This window comes from Melospiza georgiana, chromosome 23, assembly GCF_028018845.1.
Source record: "Melospiza georgiana isolate bMelGeo1 chromosome 23, bMelGeo1.pri, whole genome shotgun sequence".
NCBI lineage: Eukaryota > Metazoa > Chordata > Aves > Passeriformes > Passerellidae > Melospiza > Melospiza georgiana.
The window spans coordinates 4,719,962-4,745,176 of record NC_080452.1 but is presented as its reverse complement, the minus strand read 5'-3'; the positions used below and the strand labels follow the sequence as shown (position 1 = coordinate 4,745,176).

General features: G+C 61.2%; 1 protein-coding gene across 1 annotated transcript; it reads left to right on the top strand.

Annotated features, from left to right (window-relative positions):
• Positions 1–2,092: 2,092 nt before the first annotated feature.
• SYT2 (synaptotagmin 2) lies at positions 2,093–23,530 on the top strand. The gene is made up of 9 exons (XM_058039750.1): positions 2,093–2,174; positions 17,113–17,295; positions 17,430–17,599; positions 19,369–19,485; positions 19,702–19,869; positions 20,003–20,170; positions 20,576–20,693; positions 21,898–22,031; positions 22,812–23,530. The coding sequence occupies exons 2-9, from the start codon at positions 17,130–17,132 to the stop codon at positions 23,016–23,018; spliced, it is 1,248 nt and encodes a 415-aa protein (XP_057895733.1). The 5' UTR covers positions 2,093–2,174; positions 17,113–17,129; the 3' UTR covers positions 23,019–23,530.
• The last annotated feature ends 1,685 nt before the right edge of the window (positions 23,531–25,215 follow it).

The window sequence follows — 25,215 nt, the reverse complement described above, 5'->3', positions numbered from 1 at the left end:
AAAGGACACGATGGTGGCAGGTGCCACATCAGCACAGGGGGACAGAGCTGGGACGGTGTCCCTTGTGCAAATCCGGTTTCTCTGCCTGCAGCAGAGCACGGCTGGAGGCTGGAGCAGGCAGGGAGAGCCCGCTCTTCCCGCGGCGCCTCCAAATCTGTTTTCTCCCCTCCGGAGAGCGATGCTGCAGCAGGGACAGATGCTTCAGGAGCCGCTAATTAATGACGGGATGGCGATGAGCTGTAAGAGGCTGCAGTGGCGGATCCAGGGCCAGGAGAGGGCTCTTCCCATCGCCACCGCTCCTCCCGCAGGGCGAGTTCACACGAGTTCCTTACGTTGGGTGCGGTCCCGGACACGGAGTGGGACCGGTTTGGGTGACACCCGGCCCCTCGTCCGCAGAGATGTGCCCAGTGCGTGCCCCCGACCTGTGCTGGCTCCGAGCCCTGTGCAGGCAGCAGAGCGGGCGGGACAGGAGGCAGGGGAGCGGCAGAAGGGTCCCACATATCGTGACTGCGGGAATTGCCACGGCGCAGAGCCAGAGCAGTCGGTCCGAGCCGTGGAGGGTGGGGGGGATGCGAAGGGACCACACGAAGCTGATGCTGACACTTCAATTTCAGACGGATCCAGCGTTTGGGAACACTCAGCCTCCCTTTCCAAGAGCGACAGGCAGGGTTCGGTTCTGGCAACCAGCACCCCTGGGTGCTGCAGTGGGGATATGGCCCATGCAGGGCCCTTCCCCTGCCCCGACATCCGCTGGGAGCTCCTGCCCGGCTCTGTGGTGTTGTCGGGGGCTGGTGCAAGGCTGGGAGGGGGTTTTGCTGCAGCAAAACTGGGGTGTGCAGAGGTTTTGGGCGATGCAGCTCCCAGCTGGGCAGGGACCCCGGGATGCTCCCCCTGCTCCAGGCACCACCTCTCCTGGAGCAGCCGGCCCCTCCCTGTGTAGTTCAGATGCTCTGGCTGCGACACTGGGACCTGGGGCTGCTGGAATGGAGATGGCAGACCCTCAGCTGGGGTGGTTTGGGGTGAACCCACAGGGCCCCTGTCCCTGGCTCATGTATGGGGAGTAAGGAGTGTCCAAGGGCTCCCTTTTCCCACTGGAGACTCCGTTGATGGGAAGGGGATCCCACAGCACAGCAGGGGCAGAACTGTCCCCACACTGCTCTCTCCTCCCCACCCGGGATCCTCGTTTGTATCCCATCAACTTTTTCCTGATGTTTTGACTCTAAGACAAAACCTGGGTTCTCAGGAGCCCTCTGGATGTGGGGAGAGGCACGATGGAGGTGCCACCACCACAGCTGCCTTCAGCGCCTCTGTCCTGTGGCCGCAGCAGGACCTGGCAGGTCCGTGTGGCGGCGGCGGTGGCAGAGGTGGCAGTGGTGGCAGCGGTGGCAGTGGCGGCAGTGGTGGGTGACTGGTGGGTGGTGATCTGGGCGAGGTCACTGGTGAGGAGGGACCAGCGTGCGTGACCAGTGCGAGGTGATGGACGTGAAGTGTTTGGTGCTGGTGCCCAGTATCAGTGCCCGGTGTGAGGTGCCTGCTGGCAGTCCCTGGTGTCAGTGCCAGGTGCCAGCGCTGTGTGCGAGGTGACCCCGAGGCGAGGTGACTGTGCCCCGTGCCCACGCTCCGTGCTGATGTGAAGAGCCCGGTGTGAGGTGACCCCAGCGGGGGTTTCCCAGTGCCCGGTGCCCCCTGTGAGGTGACCCCACGGGGTGCCCGGTGACAGGAATGAGGTGACCCCATGTGGTGCCCAGTGCCGATGCCGGCGGGGGTTTCCCGGTGCTCGGTGCCCGGTATGAGGCGGCCCCATGCAGTGCCCGGTGCCGGTGCCGGCGGGGGTTTCCCGGTGCCCGGTGCCCGGTATGAGGCGGCCCCATGCGGTGCCCGGTGCCGCTCCCGCTCGAGCCCCGGTGCGCGCCGGGGGGGCCGGGCGGGCCGAGGTGCGGGCGGGGCCGCGGGCGGGGCCTCCCGGTGGCGGGAGGAGCCTCGCGGAGCCGCCGCACGCGAGCCCGGAGGGGCCGGGGCTGCCGCAGCGCCGCGCAGGTCCCGCCGCCCGCCCGGCACCGACCGCGCCGACCGCTCCCCTCCGGCCCGCCGCCGCCGAGCGGGCTGACCCGGACCGGACCGGACCGGACCGAGCGCACAGCACCGACCGCACCGCTCCGCTCCCGCCCCGGCCGGTAAGTGCCCGCCCGCACTCCCGCCGAAGTTTCCCCGGTGCCGCAGCGGCGCGGACCGTGCGGGACGGGGCTGCCCGAGCTCTCGCCGAGCCCGTCCCGGCGCCGCCACCCGAGGCGCGATCGTCCCCCGTGGGGTGGGGTGGGATGGAGTACTCGCCGTGGGCACCGGGTAGTGCCGCTCGATTGTCCCGGTGCCGGGAGCAGGGCAGGGACCCGCGCTTTTCCCGGGAACCCATCCCGGGACACGGGTCCCGGAGCTGCCCGTGCGGGGCTGCGCCCGGAAGGCGGCTGGGGACGGAGCGTGGAGGGATGGGGAGGGGGCGGCGAGTGGTGCAGGAGGCTGCGGAGCAGGCGGGGAGCGCCCAGGGGCGTGGGGACCCTCCCGAAAGCGCGAGACCCCCTGGGAATGCGGGGCTGCCCCGAGGATGCCGCGCGGTGCCGCCGGGTCAGAGGTGCCCTCTGGGCGCTGCGGGAAGCTCCAGCTCCTCATCCCTGCGGTGCCCCACAGTGGGTGCCCTTGGGGTGCTGGAGTGGCGGGGGCGCGGGGCTGTTCCCGCAGCATTGCGGGGAACCCACCCTGGTGCTGGGAGCGGCGTGGCCCCAGCGTGGGCAGCACAAGCCCCGCTGCACTGACGGCTTCTTTGTAGCGGCCTGGCCCGGAGCCAGCTCCAGGCAGACCCTCCGTCTGGGTTCCCCCGCCGTGGCTGCACCATCTCCGGGATCCTCCAGCACTCCCAGGCTGGCTGGGTGCCCTCAGGGTGCAGCCCTGCACAGGAGGGGTTCGGGATGTCACACTGGGGTGCCGCAGCCCTTGCTGTGCTCAGCACATCGCTGCTCCCCTCAGCCTAGTTTTAAAGAGTGATCCCAAAGGAGCTCTGCAAATTGCGCAGGGGACAGGCAGCGTTGCAAGGTGACTGTGGCACAGAGAGGGGGGGGACACAAGTCTGTGTCACCCATTGCTTTGTGGTCTCCCACTGTATCAGCGCCTCTGTGTTTCTGTCCGCACGGGCGCTCCTTGGCGCAGCGCTCTTCTGTACTCGAGAGAGAGCGGCCGGGGTGCTGCGGGTGTCACCCACTGCAGAGTGTCCGACAGCACAGCCTCCTGCGCTGTGGAGCTGCAGGGCGCTGCTGGACTCCCCGCCTGCTCCTCTGCTGCAGCAAAACTTCAGTCCTGAGCGCAGGCTGGCTGGTACGGGAGCTGCTGCTGCTGCAGCGGGGTTACTCCTGCACGCACCGAGCGGCAGCGCAGCCACCGGCAGGAGTCTCCAGCCTGCTGCATTATTGCTCGCTAGCACAGAGCCTCGCCGCACGCTGCCGGGGCTGCCGGACCCCCGGGGCACCCCTGGGGCATCCCCGGCGCTCTTCGGCCTCGCTGCGCTGCGTGCGGTGCTTTTGGCCGCAGGGTTTGCGTGGGAGAAAGTGCGGTTTGCGGTGGTCTGTGTGCAGGTGGAGTGAGACATCAAGGGGGCGGTGATACACCCAAGGTCATTGAGGCCAGCAGTGGCAGAGGGAGTCACCTGTGCTGCACAGCCCAGCACAGCCCAGCGCAGCACCCCGTGCCCCCAAACCCGAGCGCCTCTCGGGGTGATGCCATGTCTCCTCCTTGCTTATGGGTGTAGTGCAGGAATGGGTCTGACCTTGCCCGATCCCCTGGCACCTTGCCCGGCCTCCCCTGGTGAGCACCCCTGCCCTGCTTGCCGGGAGCCAGCCTGAGCCCTGGTGCCCCGGATTCTGCAGGGCGAGGACGCGTCCCTGGCTGCCTGAGCCCGGGTGGCAGCGGCGCTGAGCAGCACCCGCGGCGCTGTGTGCTGCCTCTGCACCCAGGGCCCGAGGAGGGAGGACACACAAATCCAGTCATAGAGACCCTGTATGTACATGTACATAGATATATATGATATATCCATGGCAGGGGGATTTCCAAACACAGCCGCTGTGGAATTGCTGTGACTGCTCCCATGGGAGCTGCCTCCTGCTCCATAAGCCCCAGGGATGGTCACTAGGCTGGAGCTCGAGGCCACTGAAGTGAGCTGGGACTCCCACTCCCCCGCAGGCCCTTCCTCCAGTTCACCATGGTTTTGGCAAAGTCCCAGCTCTGGGAGCCGGATGACTGCGGCTCCTCATTACGACTGGAATTTCTCCTTCCCCGGGCTGCGCAGAGAGCTGCGAGCTGGCAGCCGTGATGTCCTCCAGCAGGATCAATGCCCAGTGTACAGATGGGACCCAGTGCCCACTGGTTTAAAATCCTGGATTTTTTAATTCCCTACTCCCGGCAGTGCAGCTCGGCACTGTGCCCGGCCGTGCTCCTCCTCAGCCTGGTGGCCACCAGCACCTTCCCTGTGCCAGTTATCTGGAGCTGCTGGGAAGTGCAATCAGCAAAAAGCTTTTGCCCTTGGCTGTGCTCGGCCTTTCCCTCCTGGGTGAGCACCCAGCTCCTGCCCTCAGCTCAGCTCCTGCCTGAGCCTGCGCTCCCCAAAGCGCTCTTTGATTATTAGCCCTAATAATTGTGTTATCGCATTGACTGAACTGTTTCAGATGCCAAAGCTAATTTTGCTCTTCAAGCCTTCCTTCATCAGTAATGGGATTTTGATAACATCACGCGTCCAAAAGTATTGGATAAACTTGGCATAATTCCCCATTTATTAATTAAACCGTAAATTAGGCAGCGTGCGTCTGGAACCTGAATGCCCCACTCTGGTGTAATCCTGCTGCTGCTGGGGATGGTGCTGGCCCATTCCTGTCAGCCCTGGGCTGTGGGATCCTGGTGTCTCCTGCTGAGTTTGGGGGCTGCCCCATTCCAGTGGGACCACCTGCTCCATTGCTTCCTGCCTGCTGGAAGTTGTGATGTTTCATCAGACCTGGTGTTTGGAGTAGGAATTGTGTTCTCCCTGAATTTCGCTGCTGGTCAGCAGAGTCTGGCAGAGCTCCCTGTTCCCCCAGGGTGGTTCTGCTGCTGCTGGTGCTTTGGGAGGGGTGACTGCAGCCAGCTCTGGCAGTGCTGGGCTGTGCCAAATTCCTGCTGTCTGGAGCCACATCCCACTCACCCACACAGCAATTTGTCTGACTGTTGCACCAAACCCATCCCCACTGGCCTGGAAGGTACTTGTGGCACTGACAGGGTGTCCTTCTCCATGTGCATCTTAAGGAAAGCTGGTGTGTTTTAGTTAATCCGGGGTGTTTCATGCTCCCCAGCTTTTCCCAGCCCTGCAGGGTGCAGCAGATGTGGACTCTGGGCTTGTGCATCCCTGGGGATGTGGGGAGACCAGGAGCAAAGTGGGTGCTTGTGGCATGAGGTGTAGGTGGGGGCTGTGGGATGTGATGGGGTAGTCCAAGCCCTGAGTCTGGGCTGAGCTGGAGGTGGCCTGGGGGGTCTGTCCTGCTGCCAGGGACCTGGGGAGCTGCTCTGGGGCCAGGCCATGGGCATTGGGGTGTCTGTGAGCAGCAGAGAGTGTGACATGCCTGTCTGCCAGGCTGCTTTGGGCTCAGCAGAGATGATCTGGCAGCTGATATTCATTCTGGTAGTGCTGGCATGGGATGAGGCATCCCTGACTCCTGTGAGCCTCATGTGGTGCCTCACACCACAGCAATTCCACCAAAACAGCCCCCAAACTGCTCAGCATTGTCCCAGGGAGATGCCTCCTACCTTCTCCTGGAGGACACAGGGTGTTTCTGGGGACGTGCTGGGACTGAGGGCTGCTGGTTCTGGGGAACCCCAAGTGGCATCACAGCTCCCAGCAGCCTCAAGCAGAGGATTCAGGGAAGAAAACAACCCCAAATTTCAGAGCCATGCATGGATTTACAAGCTCCCTGTGGGCTCTGTTGCTGTCATGCTCTGTTCCCAGGGGAGTCCCAGAGTTTCCTCCAGGAGCTGAGGCCTGGCAGGGCTGGGTTAGTGCCTGGATGCCCACTCTGCCCATGCAGCATGGTGGCACCAGTGCCAGCAGCCTGGCAGAGCCCCTGCCTGGTGCTGTGTGGGACTGTGCCAGCTCAGACTCTGCTCTGTGCCACGGGAGGGCCCAGCAGAGACCTCCTGGTGGAGTGGTGTGGGCCTGGCCATGGGGGACCCTTGGAAGGGATCATGACCACCAACACCAGTTCAGGAACCAGGGTGCTTTGCATTTGGTTTTTCCAGGGGAGGAAGACCTGGAAAACCTTTTCCAGGATGCACAGGTGGAGCAGCTCTTCTGTGCAGCCCTGAAAGTGTGTGCTGCTGTGCTGACAAAACACTTGGAGTCACACAGGGATGCAGTCCAGAGGGGCTGGGCAGGGACAGGTGATCCCTCTGTGGTGTTCAGGGGCTGTGCTCACCACCCCAGCCGTGGCCCAGCTCTCCCAGTGACATTTCTCCATCTGCACAAGGTTTTTTCATGGAACTCAGCCCTGTGTCCTGGCCTTGGTGGGGCTTTGTGCCTCAACAGAATCCCCTGGGCTGCTGTGGTGCCGTGTCCTTGCTGATCCCATCATTGTGCTTCCTCCATTCCCTTTGCCACAAGGCTGGGGGGCACTGGGGACACAGAGCTCTGCCCTGCCCCTGGGCTGGGCAAGCAGCACCAGCATTGCTCCCACAGGATCCAGTCCTGGGGGACCGAGCCCAGGCTGACAGGGGGAGGGGGATGAGCATTGCTGGGAGCTCCCCAGGGATGGGAGATGCTTTCCTGGATTCTAACACCAGCCCATCACAACCTCGTGCGTGGCTGGGAGCTGTGGAGATCTCCCTGGAGCCTCCCGCTGGAAATGGCCCCTGGTGGCTTGTGCCTGCTGGTTCAGCCGTGCTCTGAGCCGGGAGCACACGGGGCGTGCCCTCCCTGCTCCGTCTGGGATCGATCCCCGCGTCTCGCCCTGCTCCTGGAGCCGCTCCTGGCTCTTCCCCAGGAGCTGACCTGGCTCCTTTGCTCTCCTCCCTGCTGATCTGGAGCCATCAGCGTGGCACCGAGCCATGGCCGGGAGTGCTGGCAGCGTGGCCGTGGTGCCAGCAGCATGGTGCCCACCCGGGAGGGCAGAACTTGGAGCTCTTGGCTCTGTGGTGGCTCCGGAGTGCCAGGGCAGCTCAGCCCATCACCATCTGGTGCCCTATTTAGCTGCTCTCGTGTTGCCTTCGGAGCAAGGCACTGCTGCTGTGGCATCACAGAGCTGGGGAGTGGGCTGGGCTGTGCCACCACCTAGAACCTGTTTCTGGGAGGCTTCTTTGGCCCTTCATGGCTCTGTGTGCCAAGGGTGGACTGAGTGAGCTGCTGGGGTTGGGGTGAGCCTGGTGGCTGCCTGTGGCAGTGGTCAGTGCCATGTGAGATGTTCCACATGCCCTGCTGGCCTTGGCCACAGCTGTGTCCCCACAGCTCAGGATGGGGTGTCCAGCATCCCCAGCTGCCTTTTCTGCCTGTGGCACATGGCATGAGCCAAAACCCTCTGGAGGAAGTGCTGGTGGTGAATGGTGCCTGAGCCTCTGCAGCATTCCTGTGGGATGAGAGAGCAGTGCAGCAGTGATGGGAGACAGTGGGAAGCAGAGAGCCACAGTGGAGAGGGGGACAAGGTGCTCATCAGTCCCTTGGTACCCAAATTTCAGGTGGCAGTGGCTGTGGCACCAGTCCCCAGCTCAGCTCCCTCCTGCCCTTCCTTCCTGGGGCAGCTGCAAAGCAGAGCCAGGGCCTGATCCCTCTAGAAAACGTGAGCTTTGGGGGATCAGCACCTCTGGGTGCCAGGCAGGGCTCTGAGTGTCCAGCAGTGGGTCCTTCTCTCCTCTGATGTGGGTGTTGGCATTGTGGGCTGTCACTGCCCTCGTCCCCCATTTCTCCTCGTTCTGTTCTGATTTTAGAGGCAAAGGCACAGAAAATCCCTGAGCTGCCTCACTGGGCACCCTGGTGCTGGTGGGTGCCAGCAGTGGTCCCCATGCAGGGAGGTGCCCCTGGGTAGGGACAAACCTGCCATCTCCTGAGTCACAATGCTCTGGGGGGCCCTGCCATTGCTGAGAAGCTCCCCAATACCTGCTGGGCGTTGGCTGGGGGTGCTTTGCAGGAGGAGATGCACAGGAGCGAGCAGGGCAGGGTGGGATCATCCCTTCTCCACACTGACCTTCAGGTGTCCATCCAGTGGGAGAGTCCTGGCAGCAGGAGCTGATGGTTTGGCTTGGGAACACCAGCAGCCATCAATCTGGAGCCCAGATGATGGACACAGGCTGCCTTAAGGCTGCATTTACTGCCAGACCTCACTTGGGTTTGCTGTGAGTAACACAGATCCTCTCTCACAGGCAAGCTCTGGCTACAAAACCACCATCAGTTTTATTTTATTTATTTTACAACTCCCCCTCGTGAGGCAGGGGCTGAGTTAATTCTTCCTTGAGGCCAGGGGCTCCATGATGAGGAGCCCAGATTCCAGCTGTGGTCAGTGAGGCAGGAGCTGGTCCTGAGCTGGGCAGTGGGGTGCCCTCCTCGGATTCCTCATCCCTGGGGAAGAGCCTGGGGCTGCTGAAGCCCAGCAAGTCGTTAGTTTTAATTAGAGAGCTGATGAGGCCAGGAGTGGAGTGTGCCCTGCTGGGAGGAGGGTGCTGCCAGCTCTGGTCCCATCCAGAGATGCTGCTGGAGCCTGCAGGATGGGGAGCAGTGCTGGTGGTCCCAGTGAGGTCTGGTGGCTGTCACTGGCCCACTCAGAGCTGGGGGAATGCTGAGCTTCAACCCTGCTCATGGATTTCCTCTCCCAGGATGCTGCTTATCATGCTGTGCCTCAGTTTCCCTTGGAGAGTGGGGGTGTCTGGCCAGCAGCTCCTACATGGGTTTGGGGACAGGAACATGTGTCCCTGAGAGGGTGATGTCTCAGCAGCTCAGGTCCTCTGGTGCCACTTGCTACCAGAGTGTCCTCACCCCATCACACCCCTGAGCTGCAGGAATACCCTCCCCTGAAAAATGTGGAGCTGGGGGAGCAGAGACTGCCCCTGCCCTCAGCACAGTGGATCAGGGTGGGAACGTGGGGGGATCCTGGGGGAAAGTGCTCCCCAAGCCCTGGGAGCTGCTCCACCGTGCTGGGAGCTGAGGGTCTGATGTGGCGCTGCTGATGCAGCTGCTGTGGTGCTGTGCTGGGCAAGGGGAGCAGGGATGGGATTCCACAGCTCGCTGGGCTGTTGCAGAGTCCCTTTGCAGCAGGGTCCTGCAGCATCTCCCCACCAGCACCCCCTGATCACCCTCCCTCCCCCCTGATCCTTTGGTCTGGTGCCTTCACACATCCCTTGCCCGGGATTGCTCTGTTAATTAAATGACCATTAGAAGCCAAGTCATGTTTTTGCCTTAATTAGAGTCTCCTGTCTCACTGCTGTGAGCTGAACCTCGGGCCCAGCGTGTCCCCTCTGTGTCCCACTGAGGCTGGGGGAGCGCTGGGGTGCGGCTGTGCCCGCCCAGGGATGCCCGGGCACTGTGGGGGATGCCCGGGCACTGTGGGGAGCGGCTGTGCCCGCCCAGGGATGCCCGGGCACTGCGGGGAGCGGCTGTGCCCGCCCAGGGATGCCCGGGCACTGTGGGGGATGCCCGGGCACTGTGGGGAGCGGCTGTGCCTGCCCAGGGATGCCTGGGCACTGTGCCACGGCTCCAGCAGGGATGGGATCTCCCCCTCCAGCTCCTGACCCCGAAACAAAGCACCTGCTGGCATCGGAATCCAGATGGGGCACTGCCAGGTATCCCAGCTGTACTCTGGGATCGCTGCTTGTCCCCGGGCTGCACTGCAGGGTTGTGCAGGCTCTGTAGGGCCCAGGCTTCCCGCTGGCTTTGGGGTGGGAGAGGTCTTACCTTGAAACTGGCTCTGGATTTTCATTCATGACCACCCAAGCCCAAGCCCTGGCACATTGCAGCACAGTTTAAGGGTCAGCTCCTCGTTCGTGGAGGTCTGAGGGGTTCCCACATCCCTGTCCCAGCAGGACAGCTCAGACCTGGCTTTGCCATCCCCTAAAGGAGCAGTAACTCATCCCACTGGGGCCATGGCTGCCCTTCCTGAGCTAACGAGCCCCCCGCAGGTCGGGGTCTCCCTGGGACACTTCATCCCTCTGGGCTGGGGGGGCCAGAGCTGGGACACCCCCGTGCCTGCCCACACCCAGCCCATGCTGGGTCAGCACCGCTGCTGCTAATTGCTGCCTCAGCCTCATTAATCCTCATTTGTTGCCGTTCCTGCTCTCCATCATCCCCGCGGCCTTCACCTTCCTGATGGGGAGAGGTTCCTGCTGCTGGAGGGGAGGTTCCGGCTGCCCCTGCAGAGGAGCAGCTGGATTCCCCCAAGGCCTCACCCTGATGGGGACTGAGCTGTCCAGGGACATCCCGGTCCTTCTGTGCATCCGCAGATTCTCACCCCGGGTCTGGTCCTTGGCAGAGCATCCTGGCTGATGAGAGATCCTCAAAGCCCCCCAGCCAGTGACTCCCCCCTCCATCCTTCCATCCCACCCAGACAGGGAGCTGCTGCTGGGGCAGGGGATAGCCATGATAACCAGCTCTGCAGAAACCCCAAATCCCCTTTTTAGTGCCAGGTGCTGCAGCAGCAGGGGGGTGATCTCTGGGATCTTTGATGGAGGAGGAGGGATGAAGGCCTCAGGAAAGGGATTTTTCAGTGTCTAAATTGCTTTTCTGTACACTGGGGATGGCCTGGGGATGGATGGGGATGGGATCGCCGGCTCCAGCCTGGGATTTGCATCCCTCCAGACCTTGGGATGGTGCTGGCAAACGGAATGCAGCAAATGGAATGTGTGCGGCACCCCCACCCCCTCTGCTCCCCAAAACCATCGATGGAGCCCGGGAGGTTTACACCAGGAAGGGCTGGGTTGGAGCTCAGTGCAGCTTCTCGGGGTTCAGCATCAGCTTCACCGCGGGGAGGGGGGATGGAAACCTGGGGCAGTCTGGGGGCTGAGCCTGGAGGGAGCTCGCTGGATCCAGCCCCAGGGTGTCCTAGGCCAGATGTTTGCAGCTGGGGAACACTGCCTGAGGGTAACACAGTGTGGGGTACAGAAGGGCTTTAGGGGCTCTGAGGGTGGTGCAGCATGCAGGTGCATGCAAGGAATGGGCTGGGGTGATAGGTCAGGGGATCTGGGAAGTGCTGCAGGCACAGGATATGGGATGTGCTCTGGGGGTGGGGGTGCTGCAGTGGTGGATTTGGGGTGCCGCACGGAGGGGTGCAGGATGAGGCATTGGGGGCTGCAGGGGGGTGCATTAGAGGAGAAGTGCACTGTGAGAGTGATGGGTTAGTGGGGTTCAGGGTTACACACTGGGGGATTGGAGCAACACGGAGCAAGATAAAGCCCTGTGGGGGCAGAGGTGGCAGCTGGGGAGCTGTGGGGACCCCACACCGCGGGCACAGTGTAATGGATGTGCGTGGGCAATGTGCCACCCTCCCCACCCGCTGCCCCTGTGGGTCTCTGCAGCAGCTGCCGAGCAGAAGCCTGTCCTGCTCCATGGGGAGCTCCTGTGGGGTTTATTTTGTGGGAGGAGGGGTGCAGTGCATTCCCATGGGGTGCATTCCCATCACCCTCCCCTGATGGATGCTGCACCCCGCAGAGGGGCTGGGGCATCCCCAGGGACCAGCAAGGCAGCAAGGGGCCCCTTCCTAGCCAGAATTTATTCATCATGCCTTAACCCATGCTCGTTCTTCGGCCAAGGACTGATAGAAATGGTTAATTATAACCCTCATATTTTCTTTGTCCCTAACCTGCGATCTTGGCTGGGGGGGACGGGAGCAGTGGGGGTTGGCAGGGAACAACTCCAAACCAGGCAGAATAAAGAGGAAACTTGAAGAACGGCAGCGAGTGCTCGGCAGGGGCGGCCCAGCGGGGTTCGGGGTGCGGTGGGGATTGCGGGGGCCGAGCTCCCTTCCCGCCCGCACCGCCGGCCCTCGGCTCCTCGCCAGCGGCTGCCGCAACTTGCAAAGAGGAGGGAAAAAAATTGCAAAAGGAATGGAAAAAAAAAAAAAAAACCAAGCAGGCAGCGGAGCCGGAGCAGGACTGCAATGCAGTGCCGCAGCCGTGCCCGCACGGCCCCCGCCCGCTGCCGGGGAAGGGGCCGGGACTGGGACAGGCGGCCGGGACGGGCCCCACCCCTGAGAATCCGAGCCCAGGGCTGGCAGCAGCTCTGCCTCCGCAGCTGAGGGCTTGGGCTGCCCGCCTGTGCCTGCTGGGGACACGGGGTGTGCCCAGGGACACCCAGGGAGGCACCGCGGGGATGGGATCTGGAGCTGAGGGGACATCCCCGAGATCACAGTGCCCCGCTGGCTGCTCTCCGTGCCCCACAGAGTGCCCCCCTCCGTGCCCTCCCAGCCTCCCGTCCCTCCCCGGCTGCCCCACGGCGCTGCCCTGCCCTGCCCTGCCCATGCCAGGGGCAGATCAAAGCCTGGTGCCCCGCCTGAGGGCAGGATCAGCCCCCGCCCCATGGCAGGGTCTGTGGGGCCCTCGGCTGAGGGGAGCAGCAACAGGGCCTCCATTGCCTGGCTCCCGCAGGCATCCCCGGCCTCAGCTCTGCCAGCGCCCGCTGAGCACCACACGGGAGCAATTAGTGATGCTAATTAGGTTGCCCGGTTCAAAAGCAGCCCCTCCAGCGAGGCCTGATGCTGCCTGCAGCCCCCAGCCCCGGGCAGCCCCGCAGAGCTCCCGCAGCAGCCCCTGAAGCAGTAGTTCCGTGGATAAGGGTCTGGGCTGCATCTGTGCCCCACAGGCCCCTGGCACCCAGCTGGCACTCGGGGCTGTGCGGGGGTGTGCAAACCTTGCACAGGCTGTGGCACCCGCACACACGCGGCTGGGTGCTGGCACAGCCACACGGGCCCTGCCTGAGGGGACAGGTGACACAGCCTGGGCGGGTGTGCACCGCCCAGGGTACCCGGGACAGCCCCGGGCACACACTGCCTGTATGTGCACTCACACACGGCCCCGGGCACACACTGCCTGTGTGTGCACTCACACACAGCCCTGGCACACACTGCCTGCGTGTACACTCACACAGAGCCCCGGGCACACACTGCCTGTGTGTGCACAGCCCCGGGCACACACTGCCTGTATGTGCACTCACACAGCCCCGGGCACACACTGCCTGTATGTGCGTTCACACACAGCCCTGGGCACTCACACACGGCCCCGGGCACACACTGCCTGTGTGTGCACTCACACACAGCCCCGGGCACACATTGCCTGTGTGTGCACAGCCCCGGGCACACACTGCCTGTATGTGCACTCACACACAGCCCCAGGCACACACTGCCTGCGTGTACACTCACACACAGCCCCGGGCACACACTGCCTGTGTGTGCACTCACACAGAGTCCCGGGCACACACTGCCTGCGTGTGCACAGCCCCGGGCACACACTGCCTGTATGTGCACTCACACACAGCCCCGGGCACACACTGCCTGCGTGTACACTCACACAGAGCCCTGGGCACTCACACATGGCCCCGGGCAGCTGTGCTCGCACCTGTGCATAGCTATGGGCACACGCCCGAGCGTGAGCATTCACACACACACACACACACACACACACACACACACACACACACACACACACACACACACACATCCCCGTGCCCTGTGCACGTTCACACACACACACTCATATCCTGTGCACATTTGCACATGCACACACACACACACCCACACCCCCATATCCTGTGGATACACCTTGCACAAGCATTCACACCTTCACACATCTGCATGTCCCATGCACGCCTGTTTGCACAAGTGCATGGCCACACCTGGACCTCCATTTCCCCTGGTGTGGAGACACACAGACACTCTCTGTGCACACGCACAGACACTCCCCATGCACATGCACAGACACTCCCTGTGCACACAGACACTCTCTGTGCACACACACACTCCTCATGCACACGCACAGACACTCCCCATGCACACACACACACACTCCCCACGTCCACACACACACACACACTACCTGTGCACACACACAGACACTCCCTGTGCACACAGACACTGTGCACACACACACACTCCTCATGCACACACACACACACTCCCCACGCGCACACACACACACACACACACACACTCCTCATGCACACACACAGACACTCCCCACGTGCACACACACACACACACACACACACTCCCCGTGCACACACACAGACACTCCCCACACGCACACACACACACACACAGACACACTCCCCATGCACACGCACCGGCCCTTGCACACTGATGCACACCGGCCCTTGCACACTGTGCACCCCTGCGCGCTCGCAGTGCACAGACACCCCTGGCACGCCTCGCTGTGCCCATGCCCGCCTGTGGTACCCTGAGATCATCCTGTCCCAGATGGCAGCGGGGCTCTGCTGGATCCCCCAGGCAGTGCTGGCCTGAGCGCCCGAGGGAGGAGAGACAGCTCAGCCAGGTGCCCCCTCTGGGTGCTGCCCACCTTGTGTGGCAGGGCGGGTGCCTTGGGGTTTGTTGTGCTGGGGGGCAGCCCTGGGGTCCCCCACCTCCTGTTTTCTGGGGAGCTTGCAGGGTGTCAGTGGCCTGGACCCCACCCCTTTGTCCCTGGCTTCCAAATCCTGGCTCTTCTCCCACCACCCTGGTGCACATGGGCAGTGATGGGGACAAACCCCTGGAGTGGTGGGGACAGACCCACACACACATCCAGGTCTCCTCAGCTGCTGGAAGCTTTGGGGAACCTTCGAGGCCTTCAAGATCAAATAACCCTCAGCTGGGTAGGGGTGTAGGAGCTACAGGAGATAGGAGAGTCGGGAGGGACGGAGAGGAGAGATCTTTGCAGCCAGGGCTTGGAACTTGTGGGTTATTGCAAAGGGCCTGGGTGCAGGGCCCTGCTGGGAGCTGCCAGCCACAGCTGGAGCAGGGCTGAGAGAAGAGAGGGGGAGAGAGCATGAGAGAGAGAAGATGAGAGGGTAAGAGAGTAAGAGAGCGAGGTTCCCATTACAATACCATAAATCTTCTTCTGGGCTGAATATTCTAATTCTCACCAACCAATCTAGTACAATATACAAATCCTATAGCATTTACATACAGCCTATAAGAATCATTACATTACCACACTGTGTTACATTTTAAGCCCTAAAAACTCCTCTTTGGGCCCCTGTTGCCAAGCTGTAGGGTCTGCTCTGAGCCTTGGGCCTGTCTGCAAGCAGAGGGTGTTGTTCCATCAAAAGGGGATCACCTTCAGCTGGCCACACCATTGTTTTCCAGTTGTTCAGTAACTGAGGGATCTCAAAGCTTGCTTTCATTTCAATCTCACTTATAGTTTCCATATTCTCAAAATCTTTTGCCAGGCAATCATATTTATAAGGGTTTCCTGTTTGATCTTTCCCAATGTAGGGGTTAAATGCAGCAGCTCCTGGCTCATCTCAATAAGGATGTGAGGGTTGTGGGGGCCCTCCAGCCTCCTGCTGCAGCCCCCCAGTGCCAGGTTTCAGGGCCAGGTGATGCTCATGCTGGTGTTTGGGCTGTGACAGTCCCTCAGTGGGGTGGGAAGGTGACTGTGGCCAAGGGTGACAAAGCTGCAGCAGGGACCTTGTCTAGGTGGGAGTCACATAATCACATTTTGTTGTGTGAACGACTGTCTCTGCCTCAGGGGGGGTTCCCCTAGGTCCCCACACCACGTTCCCCCAGAGCAGGGGTGCAGGAGGAAGGTGTCCAGGGGTGGAGCCACACTCTGGGTAATTCAGTGCTTGATTCACCTGCGAGGTGGCTGGAGACACAAGGCAGTGTCACTTTGGGGCAGCAACACCCCCAGGTCTCTCTGGCTGCCTTTTCTGAGGTGAGAACACTCCTTTCTGAGTTCTGCAGGAAAGGAGAGGAGCACCTGGCCCCAGGGGATGATGCTCTGGCTGAGAGGCTTCTTGAGTGTGAGGAGGAAAGAAGAGATGCAGGGAAGCCACAGCTTCCTTCACTCAAGCCACAGCTCAGCTGCCCCCAGGAACTCCTTCCTGGGTTATCTGTGATCCTGCTGTCTCTGCTTCCCCTGCTGCAGAGCCTGGTGTTCTCCTGAACCCCACTGGCACTGTGCATTCCCTGGCATTGTTCCCTGCTTTGCTCTTCTCTTGCAAGCTGCTTTCTGATGGGGTTGTGGAGGCCCTTTGGGGCTGGAGCTGGGGTTCTGGGGGTACTCTGTACCAGGTTTTCCTGCAGGAGTCAAAACCACATTTACAGGACGATAGCTGTGCCCATCCTTGGTGGGTGCTCAGACCCAGCTGGGCTGGGGAGGGGGTGCAGAGCCTGTGGGGCTGTTTGTGACCTGAACCCCTTCCCTGGCTCCATGGAGGAGCAGAGCCGGCCAGGGGAGCCCTGTGGGCTTGGGAGGTGTGACACCCAGGACATGGTACCTGTGACGTGTGGGTGGACCCACTGACCTGCACACTGAACCTGCCACTGCTGTGTAGAGCCAGCTCTTCCCTGCTTCCATCCATCCTCAAAATGTGCCCTGCCAAAGCTCCCTGGGGGCTGGCAGGAGAGCAGGTTTGCTGCTGTTCCCAGAGTTGGAAGCTACCCTGGGACTGGGAACAAGTCCTGAGGTGCCACACCAGTGCTGGGTCCCTGTGGGTGCCCCATGCCTGGGGTCCCTGCCTGAGAAAAGGAGGAGACGGGAGGGCTGGAATTGTCCCAGCTGATCTCATTCTTCTCTCCTGGGGATGCAAACCCCCTCCCCTCATCCCAAGGGGCTTTGCCAGGTGAACTTCTCCCAGGAGTGTCCCCATTGTCCCCAGGAGGCTCAGAGCTGGCACCATCATTGATGCAGGGCTGGGTGATGCTCCCAGTGGCTTTGGAGGTGTCAAGGACCAGGAAACCCAGAGGCCAGCTGGGCTTCCCATGGCTTGTGGGGGATCCAGGTGACCTCTCACAGCCATTGGGTCTGTGCCCCTCTAGCAGAAGATGAGGTGTCCTGGTGCAGCCCTGCTGCAGGCACTATCCTGGGGACCCTGGGCAGGAGTGGGGGCGGCAGGGCTGTGTGACCATGGGAGATGTGTTCCAGGGAGCTCCTGGCCCACCATGACCTTCAAGCAAGCGTCCATGATGGCCCCGGAGGCCACGGCCAGCACGCTGCCCATGAGCACCATGGAGAACTCCACGGAGGCTGCGGGGCCGGGCGAGAGCAAGGAGGACATGTTCACCAAGCTGAGGGACAAGTTCATGAATGAGCTCAACAAGATCCCCTGTGAGTAGCTCCTTTCCAGGTGTTACCCTCCTGATGGCCTCCCCACCGCACTGGTCCCAGCAGAAGCTGTGGAACCAGGTTTTGGTGGCTGGCAGGAGCTGCAGGGCTGACCAGGACATGGCCTGTGCCCACAGTGCCACCCTGGGCCCTCATCGCCATCGCTGTTGTGGCCGGACTCCTCATCCTCACCTGCTGCTTCTGCATCTGCAAGAAGTGCTGCTGCAAGAAGAAGAAGAACAAGAAGGAGAAGGGCAAAGGCATGAAGAATGCCATGAACATGAAGGACATGAAGTCAGGCAACCAGGTGATGTCCTCCTGGGCTGCTTGGCCAACAGCCCCTCTGGCTGAGTTATGGGCTGTGTCAGGGCACTCAGACCAGGCAGCAGATTGGGATGGAGCCACCAGGACCCCGGGATGGAGCCAGGACCTGGGACAGCAGCACTGTCCTCTTCCAGTGTCTGGTGGCCCAAATGGACCAGGCTCAAGCTGGCCTGGACATGCCAATGCTCCACCTGAGCCAGGAAATGTTGATTTAATCCTACCTCCCTCTGGGTCAGACTCATTTCTCTGAGCCTTTAGCTGAGAGGGGAGGCCCACCAGGCCAGAACACCGGGCAGTTTGGGATCCCCAGAATGTCTGTGGTGAAGTGGCAGGTGCTGGTAACTCATCCTGGTGGCCAGCCCAGGGCAGGCTCTGGTACCACAGGCTTGGGGCCACCCCAGCCTTTTCAATGGCCGTGACCCATGGCCATTTGGAGGGGGTGGGAGAATTTGGGTATCTGTTCCTGCTTTTCAGAACCATGTGGGCACTGTGGGCATGCAGACAGGGCTGGAGCAGGAGAGGGGGCAGATGTGAGGTGGGATTCCCCAGGTGGCACAAGCCCTGATCCCCCCCCTGCCAGGTCTCTCAGTGTAACTCAGTGTCTGTGTAACTCAGTGTCTGTGTAACTCCGTGTCTGTGTAACTCAGTGTTGGTGTAACTCAGTGTTGGTGTAACTCAGTGTTGGTGTAACTCAGTGTCTGTGTCTCTCTTTGCCCACGGTGCCCTCGCTGTCCTGCCCTGGCTGCCTCTGCCTGGGGACACCCTCCATGTAAGTGTCACCATGAGCCTCCTTCATCATCTGCTTCTGGGTAGGATGGGGGACTGGGGACACATCAAAGAGAGGGCAAGGAGCTGGGGCTCCCACCCCATGGACTGTGCTTGGAGAGGCAGCAAGAGGGGTGGATTTCCTGGGGACAATCTATTTCTGAGCCTACAAAGCCTGGAAATGGCCCTGACAAGCCCTTAGCTCTGGCTGCAGTGCTCCTCCAAGCATGGGCTGGGGGCACAGGACCCACCAGCTGCAAGCACCAAACCTCCCTCCACTGCAGTCAATCCCTTGTCCTGGCACCCCTGGCAGCCCCCCTGTCATTTTGGCTGGACCAGCACTGGGGCCTCCCTGGCAGCTGTGTGGCTGTGGCACAGCCAGTGCCACCCCCAGTGCCACCCCAGTGCCACCCCAGTGCCACCCCAATGCCACCCCAGTGCCATCCCAGTGCAACCCCCAGTGCCACCCCAGTGCCACCCCAGTGCCACCCCCAGTGCCACCCCCAGTGCCACCCCAGTGCCATCCCCAGTGCCACCCCAGTGCCATCCCAGTGCAACCCCCAGTGCCATCCCCAGTGCCACCCCCGTGCCACCCCAGTGCCACCCCCAGTGCCACCCCCGTGCCACCCCAGTGCCACCCCCAGTGCCACCCCCAGTGCCACCCCAGTGCCATCCCCAGTGCCACCCCAGTGCCATCCCAGTGCAACCCCCAGTGCCATCCCCAGTGCCACCCCCGTGCCACCCCAGTGCCACCCCCAGTGCCACCCCCGTGCCACCCCAGTGCCACCCCCAGTGCCACCCCCAGTGCCATCCCAGTGCCACCCCCTGCTCTGTCCGTGCCTCCTGTCCCCAGCAGGTGGGTCCCCTCCCTCTGGTGGGGACATCCAGGCTCTTGGGACACCGGGAGGGTTGGGTTGGGTTGCTGAGGTGCCCAGGGCTGTGGGGCTCTGTCTGAGCTGGACCTGGCTGCCATTGCAGGACCAACAGGACGACGATGACGCAGAGACGGGTCTGACAGAGGGGGAAGGTGAGGAAGAGGAGAAGGAGCCAGAGAACCTGGGCAAGCTGCAGTTCTCACTGGACTATGATTTCCAGGCAAACCAGGTGATGGAGGGGCTGGGGCTCAGCTGAGGAGTGGGCTTTGCCTGGGGGGAGTTGAGAGGAGGACAGGTCTGTGCTGGGCCTGGGGGGCTCATGAGGGGAGGAGGAGCTGGGTGCTGTGTCAGAGGAGGTCCTGCCCCATGCTGGACTGGAGATGAGCCCTTGGCAGCTGCAGGGCGTGGCTGGGCTGTCTCACTGAGAACTCCTCTGCCCTTCCAGCTCACAGTGGGGATCCTCCAAGCTGCTGAACTGCCAGCTTTGGACATGGGTGGCACCTCAGACCCTTATGTCAAGGTGTTCCTGCTCCCTGACAAGAAGAAAAAATATGAGACCAAAGTGCAGAAGAAGACCCTCAACCCTGCCTTCAATGAGACCTTCACCTTCAAGGTGAGCCCTGCATCCATAACAAGGACCTTGTCTCCCCCTCCAGTCCTTCCCCCTGGCTGGAGCAGCCCCTTCCAGGAGAGGTGGTCCTGGCTCTGGGTCCCCCTTGCAGCCTGGTTGCTGTCCCTTTGTGCAGGTGCCCTACCAGGAGCTGGGTGGGAAGACGCTGGTGATGGCCATCTACGACTTCGACCGCTTCTCCAAGCACGACATCATCGGGGAGGTGAAGGTGCCCATGAACACAGTGGACCTGGGCCAGCCCATCGAGGAGTGGCGGGACCTGCAGAGTGGAGAGAAGGAGGAGGTGAGAGCAGCCCACGGCTGAACCCTGGCTGGGGCCTGGCATGGGGCTGGCCATGGGTGAGCTCTGCTTCCAGGGCCATCCCACAGCTCAGGGTCCCACTCACTGTGGGGTCCCACCAGGGCACCATGAGCATCCTGGCAGTCATTACTGGGATCTGACCTGTTGTTCCTCTCTGTGAAAATGCTTCTATAACAAAAAAATCAAGACTATAAAATGTCTTGAGTGCTGTGCAGGGCCTACCTTGTCCTGGACCTGGTGATCAAACCCTTGTGTTGGTGCACAGGGTGCCAGCTTGTGCCTGGGCTGAGCAGGGTCTGGGGGGACCTGCATGTGTGATTGTGTCCAACCACTGGAGTCTCAGGCACTGGTGAGGCTCTGATCTCCCCTCCTTGCTGTGCTTGGCAGCCAGAGAAGCTGGGAGACATCTGCATCTCCCTGCGGTACGTGCCCACGGCCGGGAAGCTCACTGTCTGCATCCTGGAAGCCAAGAACCTGAAGAAGATGGATGTTGGGGGCCTCTCAGGTGGGTGTTGCTCAGGGGCAGCCTCCCCCTGCCCTGCTGGGGGCTCTCAGCATCCTCTGTGGGAAAGGACTCTGGGGCCTCCTGTCTGGCAGAGCTTGGGAGAGCCCCCAGGGCCTCCTCGTGCCTTGGAGGCAGCCCCAGGTCTGGCTGGGGATGAGGGGAGATGGGCATGGGATGCATCCCTGACTCTTGGGAAGGAACCTTCAAACATGGCCCCCAGGATGCTGCAGGACCTGGGTGGTGAAAGTGTCCTCTGCCATTTGCTCCTGCTCCTCCTTGACCTCGTGGCCGGGGACATTGGTTGCCAGCATGTTTTGTGCCTAAAGTGTCTTCCCAGCCCCATCCTGGGGCTCAGCTCTGTGCCCAGGGGTCCTCAGCTCTCTCCAGATGTGCTTTAACCACGACAAGAGCAGTACCTGCATGGCTGGAAGGATTCAGCTTTATTGTGGGCTTTCCTGCTCCAGAAACAGGGGTCAGGCCAGAGCCCACCCAGTGTCACTCACCTGACAGGCCAGTTGTCACTCTGCTGTCCCTGCCTTCCTACAGGGGGCCCATGGCACAGAATCCCAGAATCATTACTGTTGGAAAAAACCTCCAGGACCATCCAGTTCAACTTGAGCCTGGTCCCCACCTTGTCACCCAGACCAGAGCACTGAGTGCCATGTCCAGGCATTGCTTGGGCAGCTCCAAGGATGGGCACTCCACCACCTCTCTGGGCAATTCCAATACCTGACCATCCTTTCCATAAACAAATTCTTCCTGATGTCCAACCTGAACCTCCCCTGTCTCAGCTTGAGGCTGTTTCCTCTTTTCCTGTCCCTTGTTCCATGGGAGCAAAGCCCAACCCCCCCCAGCTGCCTCCTCCTGTCACGGTGTTGTGGAGAATGAGAGGGTCCCCCCGAGCCTCCTTTTCTCCAGGCTGAGCTCCCCAGCTCCTTCAGCCTCTCCTCACTCTCCTGACTCTCCAGACCTTTCCCCAGTTCTGCTGGATGCAGAAGAGCTCCATCCCTTGGCCACTTGCTCCCACAAATCTTCTCCAGCCCAACCATTTTGTCTTTGGCATCCATCCACAAAGCTCAGACCATCTTTACTCAGGGCAGTCTCTCCCTCACCCTGGGTTGTGATGTCTCCTGGGAGCAGGAGGTGTCCCAGGGGTATCCCCAGGGCACCTCAGCCCTGGCTAATACCCCATCCTGACCCCCAGATCCCTACGTGAAGATCCACCTGCTGCAGAATGGCAAGAGGTTGAAGAAGAAGAAGACCACAGTCAAGAAGAAGACCCTGAACCCCTACTTCAATGAGTCCTTCAGCTTTGAGATCCCCTTTGAGCAGATACAGGTTTGTCTGATGCCTCCCCTGGGGTGGAAGATGTCCTAAAGGTGCCTGAGTCCTCATCCCAGCCCTCCAGCAGCCGGGGCTGCTCCTGCTGAGCTCCTGGTCTGGTCACCCAGGAGATTCTTCCAGTCTCATCTGGGGCCTGGGCTGATGCTGAGGGCAGCTGGTGTGGGGGCAGAGGTGGGAGGCTGGGCAGCACCCATGGGAGATGAACCCCAACCCAGATCACAGCTGAAATTGGGCTTTCCTCTGCTCCTGATCCTACAGTGCTCACCCTAAGCATAACAGGATGGTCCTGGGGGCATTTTGGACTCTTGGCCCCTGCCTTCTGCCCCTCCATGTCCTGTGCAAGTCCTGCATGTGCCCCTTGGTCCTGCCCAGTAGCCCACAGCTCTTGCCCAGCCCCACACCACAGCTTGGTGACCTTTCCCAGGTGAATCAGCTCAGGATGAGCTGGGCCCCCACAGGGCTCTGCACTCCTCAGAGAAGGACATGAAGGAAGCAGGGAGGGGGCCTTGCCCCGAAATGGGCCAAATGTAGTTATAGTAAAATCTGATACAAGAAAAACTGAGATTTTCTCAGATACAGCATCCAGCAGCAGTTTGGATCCTAAAAGGGGATCGTTCACTATCTTAAAAAGATGATTTAAGAATGTTTTCTTCACATTTGTTAGAGATTTTCATTGCTTCTTCTCGGGGCTCATCCTCGGGGGATCCCCGGGCCTATGGAGCTGCCATGGCCACCGCACCTTCCCACCCCTCTAAACAAGGTTTCCTCCTTTAGAAAGTGCAAGTGGTCATCACAGTGCTGGACTACGACAAGCTGGGGAAGAACGAGGCCATCGGCAAGATCTTCACGGGCCTGAACTCGACGGGCACGGAGCTGCGGCACTGGTCCGACATGCTGGCCAACCCGCGGCGGCCCATCGCGCAGTGGCACTCGCTCAAGCCCGAGGAGGAGGTGGATGCGGCTCTCGGCAAGAACAAATAGTCCGCGGACAGCTCACCCAGAGCTCTGATACCTCAGTTCTGCACCCTTCCTTTTGGTTTTTGTTCTGTTCCAAGCTGAAATGCCCTTCGATGCCTCTGGAAGGGTATCCAGGCAGTCCCAATCGCTTCCAGGGGAAGAGGTTAAAGACATGGATGGTTCTTTTTGTTCTTCGGCATCGCTCCCTTCTGCTGCATGTCCCATTGCCTCTGCTCGCCATCCCTTCCCAGAGCAAAGCCAGCAGCACACCTGGGGACCTTCCCCAGCAGCTGTGTCACCAGCCTGCAGCATTGCTGCCACCATCCTGCCCTTGGGATCACGTGGGGAACTGTGGAATATTGTGTGGAGGTGATGCTGGAGCCTGATGGTGTGAGATGACCAGTCCCACTGTGCTTGGTTGGGGCATGACCAGCAGTGAGACAGAAAAATGGTGCAAAGATCCTCTGAAGAGACCCAGGTGCCTCCCCTGAGGGCCCCTGGCCAGCTCCAGGCTTGGGTTCTCTGAGGAGAGGCTTGCATGGATCCTGCTGTGCTGGTGGGGTGCCGAGCCCTCGGTGTTGCAGCAGGAGCTGTGGAGGCCAGGCTGGGCACAGGGAGCCTCAGGAGGGCTGCTCCAAGGAGACACAGGGTGAAATGTGGATGCACCAGCAGCACTGTGTGGATCACCACCACCAGCAGCACCACAAGCTCTGTTTTGTCCCCAGAGGGGCAGCGCTGGGTGATTTGCATCTGTGTCCCACCATGGCTGGTGAATCCCATAGATCAAAATGCTTCCATGAGGCAGATTTACAATGAGAGGTCTCCAGATGGGATGGGGGCAGCTCCCCAGAGCTGCACCAGGTGTCTCCCCAGGGACTGTCCATCACATGTCCCATCATTGCTGTGGGCACCCCAGCCTCAGGGCAGCCAGGGGGCCATGGGGAGCTCCAGCCCCACCTGCTGTGGGTGGGGATGGCAAGAGCAAGCCTGGGGCCAACCAGGGACCACAGCCCCCGACCCCCATGAGCTACTACTCCCCACCAGGCCTGGCTGTTAAAGCCACCCCATCCTGCTCCCCTTGGGGGAATAAGCCATATCCATGACCCTGACAGTGGCTAAGAGCTTCTCTAGGCTACTTCTCCTTCTGTCCCAGAAAAGGCCCCGAGCCAGAAAGCCAACACAGTTCTCTGCAGCTGGGAGAGGGCCCAGCAGCCCTGCCCAGTCTGTACTGGAGCACTGATGTTAGCTCGTGTCCCTGTCCCAGCTCCAGCCCCACAGCAGCCTCACACTCTGCTCCCTTTGGCGTCCCTGGGCTCAGTGCTGGGGGTTCCAGCCCTGCAGCAGGGAAGGATTGAGCCCCAGGGATGTGCTGGCACTGGGGACGCTGCTCTGGGGGTTCAACAGCTGGGCTGGGACCGAGGCCCAGGGACACAGTGCCAAAACTGAGCTCATCCCAGAGCTGTTGGATGCTTTAGCAGCTCCCACAGCTCTGACTTCCCAAAGGGCATCCTGGCCCTCCCCAGAGGTGGGGAGATGATGGGACATTTGGTGGCAGTCACCAGGTTTGAAACTTGGCTCAAGGGGTTCAGATGGACACAGGGACCAGCCCCCATCCCTGGAGGGTTGTGCAGCTCTGGGACAGGTTCCCAGCGCAGGACATCTCCATCTGTGGCAGGTTTGGGGCTCGGGTGGCCGAGCTGCAGTGTGGGAAGGGGATGTTGGACAGGGACCTCCAATGACCACCTCCACCACCACTGCAGCTGCACTTGGCCATGCCCTGGTGAAGGGGGCACTGGGGCCACGCTGGGTCTGCAGGGGTCATGCAGCCAGTGCTCTCTCAGGGCCATCTCCAGCTTTAATTAGTCCCTTTTCCTAATGGATGTGTCAGTGTCAACAGATGGGGTCCTGTCCTGCCCCTGTAGCCAAAGGGAGAAGAAGTCTTGGGATGATTTTAATAATGGGGAGCTGGAAGGGGGCTGATTCCCCGTGGTCAGGAGCCCTGGTAGGACTCAGTCTCATTTTGGGGTCCATCCACGCATTGGGGGAGAGAGAGTGTGGGGTGTGTGGGGGCATTTGCCTTACATAGAATGGGTTAAAAGAGGAGTAATTAGAAAAAGCACTGAAATCTTTGTTTGCAGCCAGTGAATGTGCATGGCCCTGCAGCCTTCCCAGGGAAGCAGGTGGAGATGTGTTCACCTGCACACCTGTACACCTGCACATC

Bases quoted from the DNA above. Each gene is read 5' to 3' on its own strand.
- SYT2 (XM_058039750.1), top strand. From the start codon at position 17,130: ATGACCTTCAAGCAAGCGTCCATGATGGCCCCGGAGGCCACGGCCAGC. The intron at 20,694-21,897 runs GTGGGTGTTGCT...CCTGACCCCCAG, and splicing joins GGATGTTGGGGGCCTCTCAG to ATCCCTACGTGAAGATCCAC. The intron at 22,032-22,811 runs GTTTGTCTGATG...TTCCTCCTTTAG, and splicing joins TCCCCTTTGAGCAGATACAG to AAAGTGCAAGTGGTCATCAC.